Source organism: Camelina sativa, chromosome 9 (assembly GCF_030686135.1).
Source record: "Camelina sativa cultivar CO46 ecotype springtype chromosome 9, ASM3068613v1".
NCBI classification, from domain to species: domain Eukaryota; kingdom Viridiplantae; phylum Streptophyta; class Magnoliopsida; order Brassicales; family Brassicaceae; genus Camelina; species Camelina sativa.
The window spans coordinates 43,680,924-43,690,337 of NC_141888.1; the positions used below are offsets into that span (position 1 = coordinate 43,680,924).

The 9,414-nt window shown below is 32.7% G+C and overlaps 2 protein-coding genes and 1 pseudogene across 3 annotated transcripts; all 3 read left to right on the plus strand.

The window, feature by feature from the left end:
* Window positions 1-55: 55 nt before the first annotated feature.
* On the plus strand, window positions 56-1,039 carry LOC147939485 (syntaxin-124-like; annotated as a pseudogene). The gene is made up of 2 exons (XR_015567096.1): window positions 56-536; window positions 607-1,039. The product of XR_015567096.1 is annotated as a syntaxin-124-like (transcript).
* Window positions 1,040-2,180: 1,141 nt separating this feature from the next.
* On the plus strand, window positions 2,181-4,212 carry LOC147939486 (FBD-associated F-box protein At1g61320-like). The gene is made up of 3 exons (XM_087464126.1): window positions 2,181-3,213; window positions 3,458-3,625; window positions 3,709-4,212. Exons 1-3 carry the CDS (start codon window positions 2,326-2,328, stop codon window positions 4,009-4,011), a joined length of 1,359 nt encoding a protein of 452 aa, XP_087320252.1. The 5' UTR covers window positions 2,181-2,325; the 3' UTR covers window positions 4,012-4,212.
* Window positions 4,213-5,507: 1,295 nt separating this feature from the next.
* LOC147939487 (FBD-associated F-box protein At1g61320-like) lies at window positions 5,508-7,445 on the plus strand. The gene is made up of 3 exons (XM_087464405.1): window positions 5,508-6,446; window positions 6,691-6,858; window positions 6,940-7,445. The coding sequence occupies exons 1-3, from the start codon at window positions 5,559-5,561 to the stop codon at window positions 7,240-7,242; spliced, it is 1,359 nt and encodes a 452-aa protein (XP_087320531.1). The 5' UTR covers window positions 5,508-5,558; the 3' UTR covers window positions 7,243-7,445.
* Window positions 7,446-9,414: the final 1,969 nt, after the last annotated feature.

Sequence of the window (9,414 nt, forward strand, 5' to 3'; positions counted from 1 at the left end):
TTGTATATAATTTGCATACACTTGGTGAAATTTTCTTAAATCAAATAGAAAAAAAATGAATGATTTATTCTCCCAGTTCGTTTAAGAAGTACACGGACCTGAAGCAACAGGCCCAAATGGACGATATCGAAGCAGGTAAAGAGACGATGAACCTCGATAAGTTCTTCGAGGATGTCGAAAATGTCAAAGATGACATGAAAGGCATAGAGACTCTTTACAAGAAGCTTCAAGATTCGAACGAAGAGTGCAAAACGGTACACAATGCCAACAAAGTTAAGGAACTTCGAGCAAAAGATGGATGGAGATGTTGCTCAGGTCCTCAAGAGAGTCAAGATCATCAAACAAAAGCTGGAGGCGCTTGAAAAGGCAAATGCTAATAGCCGTAATGTCCCTGGTTGTGGCCCTGGCTCTTCCACCGATAGGACCAGGACGTCTGTTGTTAGTGGACTAGGGAAAAAGCTTAAGGACTTGATGGATAGTTTTCAAGGTCTGCGCGCACGGATGAACGCTGAGTATAAAGAAACCGTAGAACGCAGGTAAAAAGCTTCTTGTACTTAAAATAGAAGTTTGATGTGTTGACGTACAAAAACATTGGAATTGTTGCAGATATTTCACAATAACCGGAGAAAGGCAGACGAACAAACGATTGAGAACTTGATTTCGAGCGGTGAAAGCGAGAATTTTCTCCAGAAAGCGATACAAGAACAAGGGAGAGGCCAAATATTAGACACCATATCAGAGATTCAAGAGAGACATGACGCGGTGAAAGAGATAGAGAAGAATCTTTTAGAGCTTCACCAAGTGTTTTTAGACATGGCGGGCTTGGTTGAAGCACAAGGTCAGCAACTAATGACATTGAAAGCCACGTGTCGAAGGCTAGCTCGTTTGTGAGAAGAGGGACAGACCAGCTTCAAGATGCAAGAGAGTACCAAAAGAGCTCGAGGAAATGGACTTGTTATGCCATTATTCTTTTCATCGTTGTTTTCGCTTTGCTTCTCATACCATTCTTACCTCATATTATGCTCATGCTGAAGTGATTTTTTTGATAGAGAATCTTGTCTATAATTATTTGTCTCATCTTAATTTCAATGGTAATTTTAGTTTTTTTTTGTACCTTTTTGAGGAGTGGGCTATTTATTCTAAAATCTTCATTAATCTGAACAAAAAAAAAAGAAGAAATAAATCTTCATAAGTATTATTTGAAAATAAGCAAATTTTTGTAGTGATTTGTGAATTTGAAGCGATAAGATGGGTTTTTGAATTTCGTAGTAAACTTGGAAAAAATGCTTATCAAATCCACGAAGTCAAATCTAACTTTGCGATAGAAATTTTATGCTATTTTTCTAAATAATGTCATTAGAGGAAATTGAATGTCAAATTTATATAATTTATTAGTTCAAATGACTAAGTAGTTACAGATCTGTCAAAATCATAAATTTTTTTTTGACACATATTGAAAGTTAGTTAGTAACAAAACCTACAATATATGGAAAAACTTTTATATAGCTAACATGCAAACAATTTCTATAGAAAATATTAACATTATTGGTAGGAAATAGCTCTAAAATATTTCTGTATTTATTAATTATCATAAGTAAGCGTGTTGTTAAGTATCTTCTAAATATAAACCAGTCTTTTTTTTTTTCAAAAAAGTCAAATTTACAATGTATTAGTTCCAATTATAATCTGTCAAAATCATAATTTCTTTTTTGACACATATTTGAATCAACTTAGTAATAAAACCTTTAATATATGGAAAACATTTTATATAGCTAAATGTAGACAATTTTTATAGAACAATATTAATTTTATTGGTAAGAAATAGCTCTAAAATATATCTGTATATATTTTATTAATTAACATAAACACACACTGTTAAGTTTGTTCTAAAGATAATCCAGTCTTTTTATAAAAAGTTAAATTTCTAATTAATTAGCTCAAAATACAAAGTAACAAATTCTTATCTGTCAAAATCATAATTTTCATTTGACACATATTGGAATCAAGTTAGCAATAAAACTAACAAAATATGGAAAAAAGTTTCATACAGCTAACATGTAGACAATTTCTATAGAAAATATTAATTTTATTGGCAATAAATAGCCTCTAAAGTTTTTTTGTAAACATTAATTAATTAATATATAGAAATAATATATTGTCAATTATTATATTTCTTAAATGACAAAAGGAAAGAAATCTAGAATTGACTAAAACAAAAGCAAATGATAATCAATATTTCTTTCCCATAATATAATCTATATATATCATATCTTATTACTAGTGAAATCTCAAATCCATAGCTTCTACTTCCAAAAGATAAGAGAAATGGAAGGATCCTCAAATAAGATCACAAAACTTACTCAGACAATTCCTGACGATCTGGTGGAGCACATCATCTCCATGTATCTTCCAGTGCAATCTCTTTTACGAAATCGTACTCTGTCCAAAAGATTTGTGAATACAGCTATACAATCTCGTGACTTCGACTTCAGTGGAATATATTCTAGAAGACGTCGTCGTAGTCAGTCAGAGGTTGTGAGCATCATCGAGAAAGTATTCAATGAATACAAAGGATCGGAGATTGACAGGTTAGTTTTGGTTATCAATCATCTTGGTGTAGAAGATAAAGTCATCTCGTGGATCAATACATGTCTTGATAAAAACATCAAAGATATCGCCCTAGATTTCTCCAAATCCAAAAAAGTTATGGAGATCCCGATCAACTTCTCGGATTTGGAGAGTCTACAAGATTTGAAGCTGCGCTCATGTAAATTTGAGATACCTGACAACACTCCAAAAGGTTTAAGGCTCTTGAGGATGCTCTCACTTATGCGGTGTGAGGTGAAGAAAGAGACGATAGTTGCAATTTTCAGCAACTGCTTCCACCTCGAGTCGTTGGAACTAACCGAATGCCGGATGGATGGTATGTTGAGCATCCAGGCTAAGGATCACAAGAAATTCAAGTCGCTTGTTTTGTCTTCTATGCGAGGGCTTTGGAACATCCATTTGGATGCACCCTCTTTAGAAATCTACAAATACAATGGATATGTCATTCCATTTAACTTTGAGAGAACATATGCACTTAAAGACGTAAACCTCCATTACAATCGGAACTTTAGTCCGAGTTATTACGATAGAAGTTTCTTTGTGGTTATTAACATGAGGTTCTTTATAAACGTTTCTGTCCTCGCAGCAACAACAATCTTTCTTGAGGTAAATTAATATTCTTTCTCAATCTAATACGTATATATCTTTTTCCTTTCAAGTTTTTTATATTCGCACATTTATTAGATTCATAATTAGTTTTTGATATATTGTTTTTGTATAATGAGATTTCCTTCACTACATAAGATATACTTAAAATGAGTCATAGTTTTATACTAACAGAACATAATCATTATTTTTATTTTTTGTTTAGAGCGAGTTTTGATGGTGTTTTTTCACCTATTGTATGTAGGCTCTCACCTATAAACACGTAGGAGGAGGAAAACTGAAAAAGCTGCCTTTCAGGTTTGAGAACTTAACAAAATTAAAGATAACCTTTAAAGCTCCTACGTTTTGCACTCTTTTCGACATTGCTGAATTCCTCAAAGAATGCCCTAGACTCGAAGGAGTTGTGATCGATGTACGTCTCTCTTTTTTTCTCTCTCTCTCTATATATATATATATATCTCTCTCTCACCAATGAGCTGTGTTTAATATATGCAGATTCACAATTTCACCTTCGCACCTCATTTGCCTTTCTGGGAGATGGATCATAAGGATGAAATCCAGAGTAACTTGAACAACAAGTACCGTTTGGGGTTTCTCAAGAAAGTCAAGATTTTCGGATATAAAGGCTACCCGCATGAGCTTGATATCATGGAGTTCTTTGCCAAGAACGCACCATCTCTAGTGAAGTTCAAGTTGGTGATAGCTAAAAAAGAGAAGATCAATGCTTGCGTACCAGATTATGCAAGATTAAATTTTATCAATAGCATATTTCCTGGGATCAGAGTTACTGAAGCTTGAACTCAGGTTGTTCCGGAACAAACTATCGTAGCTCTTTTGATGTGTTTGAAACATCACAGTTCTCAGATACAATTTGTTTTTCTTTTCTTATGGTCTTCTCTCTGATTTGAACTGGCTTTGTTTCTTTATTGTTTATCTTCTATTATGAATTCTTGTTTCTCTTTCTTTTATTTAAGATTTGAATTTATTTGGGATTATATATATTGGTATCATTGCTTTTAGACTAATATTATGCTAACATATTTTTATACTCATGCACTAAAAAGTGGCCATATCCATCATATATGAAATGTCGGAAAAACAGTTGATCTATCTATTATTAAAGTTTATACTTCCGATTTAATGAAGTTTAAAAAAAAGTTGCTGACGTCTGCTCTTACTCTGCCTGATTAAGAATACACTTGCACAATATTTTATAGATTATCTCATTTATGTATCTTTGAAACTGGATCGATACGATTACTGTGAGAGCTGTTCTCTATATTAACATATTTATGTATCATAACTTTTATTAATGTGAGCAATTTTTGCATTATACTCTTAAAAACACGTTTCTGGGAGATAAAAGCAAAAATTAAGGATTCTTGGCTTTGAAAGTGTTTGCTGAAAGCTGAGAAATTATGCAAGTCTTCATCAAATGCAAAGTAAGGAATGGTGCAAAGACCAGCTTTTGGCGTGAGAAATGGACGTGCAAGGCATCTGTCTAGATCATTGCCTCCCCTAAGTCAGGACAAGCTCTGCCCCCCCCCCCCCCCCCCCCAAATATTTATTGGTAGGAAATAGCTCTAAAATATTTCTGTATTTATTAATTATCATAAGTAAGCGTGTTGTTAAGTATCTTCTAAATATAAACCAGTCTTTTTTTTTTCAAAAAAAGTCAAATTTACAATGTATTAGTTCCAATTATAATCTGTCAAAATCATAATTTCTTTTTTGACACATATTTGAATCAACTTAGTAATAAAACCTTTAATATATGGAAAACATTTTATATAGCTAAATGTAGACAATTTTTATAGAACAATATTAATTTTATTGGTAAGAAATAGCTCTAAAATATATCTGTATATATTTATTAATTAACATAAACACACACTGTTAAGTTTGTTCTAAAGATAATCCAGTCTTTTTTATAAAAAGTTAAATTTCTAATTAATTAGCTCAAAATACAAAGTAACAAATTCTTATCTGTCAAAATCATAATTTCATTTGACACATATTGGAATCAAGTTAGCAATAAAACTAACAAAATATGGAAAAAAGTTTCATACAGCTAACATGTAGACAATTTCTATAGAAAATATTAATTTTATTGGCAATAAATAGCTCTAAAGTTTTTTGTAAACATTAATTAATTAATATATAGAAATAAATATATTGTCAATTATTATATTTCTTAAATGACAAAAGGAAAGAAATCTAGAATTGACTAAAACAAAAGCAAATGATAATCAATATTTCTTTCCCATAATATAATCTATATATATCATATCTTATTACTAGTGAAATCTCAAATCCATAGCTTCTACTTCCAAAAGATAAGAGAAATGGAAGGATCCTCAAATAAGATCACAAAACTTACTCAGACAATTCCTGACGATCTGGTGGAGCACATCATCTCCATGTATCTTCCAGTGCAATCTCTTTTACGAAATCGTACTCTGTCCAAAAGATTTGTGAATACAGCTATACAATCTCGTGACTTCGACTTCAGTGGAATATATTCTAGAAGACGTCGTCGTAGTCAGTCAGAGGTTGTGAGCATCATCGAGAAAGTATTCAATGAATACAAAGGATCGGAGATTGACAGGTTAGTTTTGGTTATCAATCATCTTGGTGTAGAAGATAAAGTCATCTCGTGGATCAATACATGTCTTGATAAAAACATCAAAGATATCGCCCTCGATTTCTCCAAATCCAAAAAAGTTATGGAGATCCCGATCAACTTCTCGGATTTGGAGAGTCTACAAGATTTGAAGCTGCGCTCATGTAAATTTGAGATACCTGACAACACTCCAAAAGGTTTAAGGCTCTTGAGGATGCTCTCACTTATGCGGTGTGAGGTGAAGAAAGAGACGATAGTTGCAATTTTCAGCAACTGCTTCCACCTCGAGTCGTTGGAACTAACCGAATGCCGGATGGATGGTATGTTGAGCATCCAGGCTAAGGATCACAAGAAATTCAAGTCGCTTGTTTTGTCTTCTATGCGAGGGCTTTGGAACATCCATTTGGATGCACCCTCTTTAGAAATCTACAAATACAATGGATATGTCATTCCATTTAACTTTGAGAGAACATATGCACTTAAAGACGTAAACCTCCATTACAATCGGAACTTTAGTCCGAGTTATTACGATAGAAGTTTCTTTGTGGTTATTAACATGAGGTTCTTTATAAACGTTTCTGTCCTCGCAGCAACAACAATCTTTCTTGAGGTAAATTAATATTCTTTCTCAATCTAATACGTATATATCTTTTTCCTTTCAAGTTTTTTATATTCGCACATTTATTAGATTCATAATTAGTTTTTGATATATTGTTTTTGTATAATGAGATTTCCTTCACTACATAAGATATACTTAAAATGAGTCATAGTTTTATACTAACAGAACATAATCATTATTTTTATTTTTTGTTTAGAGCGAGTTTTGATGGTGTTTTTTCACCTATTGTATGTAGGCTCTCACCTATAAACACGTAGGAGGAGGAAAACTGAAAAAGCTGCCTTTCAGGTTTGAGAACTTAACAAAATTAAAGATAACCTTTAAAGCTCCTACGTTTTGCACTCTTTTCGACATTGCTGAATTCCTCAAAGAATGCCCTAGACTCGAAGGAGTTGTGATCGATGTACGTCTCTCTTTTTTTCTCTCTCTCTATATATATATATATATCTCTCTCTCACCAATGAGCTGTGTTTAATATATGCAGATTCACAATTTCACCTTCGCACCTCATTTGCCTTTCTGGGAGATGGATCATAAGGATGAAATCCAGAGTAACTTGAACAACAAGTACCGTTTGGGGTTTCTCAAGAAAGTCAAGATTTTCGGATATAAAGGCTACCCGCATGAGCTTGATATCATGGAGTTCTTTGCCAAGAACGCACCATCTCTAGTGAAGTTCAAGTTGGTGATAGCTAAAAAAGAGAAGATCAATGCTTGCGTACCAGATTATGCAAGATTAAATTTTATCAATAGCATATTTCCTGGGATCAGAGTTACTGAAGCTTGAACTCAGGTTGTTCCGGAACAAACTATCGTAGCTCTTTTGATGTGTTTGAAACATCACAGTTCTCAGATACAATTTGTTTTTCTTTTCTTATGGTCTTCTCTCTGATTTGAACTGGCTTTGTTTCTTTATTGTTTATCTTCTATTATGAATTCTTGTTTCTCTTTCTTTTATTTAGATTTGAATTTATTTGGGATTATATATATTGGTATCATTGCTTTTAGACTAATATTATGCTAACATATTTTTATACTCATGCACTAAAAAGTGGCCATATCCATCATATATGAAATGTCGGAAAAACAGTTGATCTATCTATTATTAAAGTTTATACTTCCGATTTAATGAAGTTTAAAAAAAAGTTGCTGACGTCTGCTCTTACTCTGCCTGATTAAGAATACACTTGCACAATATTTTATAGATTATCTCATTTATGTATCTTTGAAACTGGATCGATACGATTACTGTGAGAGCTGTTCTCTATATTAACATATTTATGTATCATAACTTTTATTAATGTGAGCAATTTTTGCATTATACTCTTAAAAACACGTTTCTGGGAGATAAAAGCAAAAATTAAGGATTCTTGGCTTTGAAAGTGTTTGCTGAAAGCTGAGAAATTATGCAAGTCTTCATCAAATGCAAAGTAAGGAATGGTGCAAAGACCAGCTTTTGGCGTGAGAAATGGACGTGCAAGGCATCTGTCTAGATCATTGCCTCCCCTAAGTCAGGACAAGCTCTGCCCCCCCCCCCCCCCCCCCCCCCCCCCCCCCCCCCCCCCCCCCAAATATTTATTGGTAGGAAATAGCTCTAAAATATTTCTGTATTTATTAATTATCATAAGTAAGCGTGTTGTTAAGTATCTTCTAAATATAAACCAGTCTTTTTTTTTTCAAAAAAAGTCAAATTTACAATGTATTAGTTCCAATTATAATCTGTCAAAATCATAATTTCTTTTTTGACACATATTTGAATCAACTTAGTAATAAAACCTTTAATATATGGAAAACATTTTATATAGCTAAATGTAGACAATTTTTATAGAACAATATTAATTTTATTGGTAAGAAATAGCTCTAAAATATATCTGTATATATTTATTAATTAACATAAACACACACTGTTAAGTTTGTTCTAAAGATAATCCAGTCTTTTTTATAAAAAGTTAAATTTCTAATTAATTAGCTCAAAATACAAAGTAACAAATTCTTATCTGTCAAAATCATAATTTCATTTGACACATATTGGAATCAAGTTAGCAATAAAACTAACAAAATATGGAAAAAAGTTTCATACAGCTAACATGTAGACAATTTCTATAGAAAATATTAATTTTATTGGCAATAAATAGCTCTAAAGTTTTTTGTAAACATTAATTAATTAATATATAGAAATAAATATATTGTCAATTATTATATTTCTTAAATGACAAAAGGAAAGAAATCTAGAATTGACTAAAACAAAAGCAAATGATAATCAATATTTCTTTCCCATAATATAATCTATATATATCATATCTTATTACTAGTGAAATCTCAAATCCATAGCTTCTACTTCCAAAAGATAAGAGAAATGGAAGGATCCTCAAATAAGATCACAAAACTTACTCAGACAATTCCTGACGATCTGGTGGAGCACATCATCTCCATGTATCTTCCAGTGCAATCTCTTTTACGAAATCGTACTCTGTCCAAAAGATTTGTGAATACAGCTATACAATCTCGTGACTTCGACTTCAGTGGAATATATTCTAGAAGACGTCGTCGTAGTCAGTCAGAGGTTGTGAGCATCATCGAGAAAGTATTCAATGAATACAAAGGATCGGAGATTGACAGGTTAGTTTTGGTTATCAATCATCTTGGTGTAGAAGATAAAGTCATCTCGTGGATCAATACATGTCTTGATAAAAACATCAAAGATATCGCCCTAGATTTCTCCAAATCCAAAAAAGTTATGGAGATCCCGATCAACTTCTCGGATTTGGAGAGTCTACAAGATTTGAAGCTGCGCTCATGTAAATTTGAGATACCTGACAACACTCCAAAAGGTTTAAGGCTCTTGAGGATGCTCTCACTTATGCGGTGTGAGGTGAAGAAAGAGACGATAGTTGCAATTTTCAGCAACTGCTTCCACCTCGAGTCGTTGGAACTAACCGAATGCCGGATGGATGGTATG

Coding starts and splice junctions, on each gene's coding strand:
- LOC147939487 (XM_087464405.1), top strand. CDS start 5,559: ATGGAAGGATCCTCAAATAAGATCACAAAACTTACTCAGACAATTCCT. Junction 6,447..6,690: donor CAACAACAATCTTTCTTGAG/GTAAATTAATAT, acceptor TATTGTATGTAG/GCTCTCACCTATAAACACGT. Junction 6,859..6,939: donor TCGAAGGAGTTGTGATCGAT/GTACGTCTCTCT, acceptor TAATATATGCAG/ATTCACAATTTCACCTTCGC.
- LOC147939486 (XM_087464126.1), top strand. CDS start 2,326: ATGGAAGGATCCTCAAATAAGATCACAAAACTTACTCAGACAATTCCT. Junction 3,214..3,457: donor CAACAACAATCTTTCTTGAG/GTAAATTAATAT, acceptor TATTGTATGTAG/GCTCTCACCTATAAACACGT. Junction 3,626..3,708: donor TCGAAGGAGTTGTGATCGAT/GTACGTCTCTCT, acceptor TAATATATGCAG/ATTCACAATTTCACCTTCGC.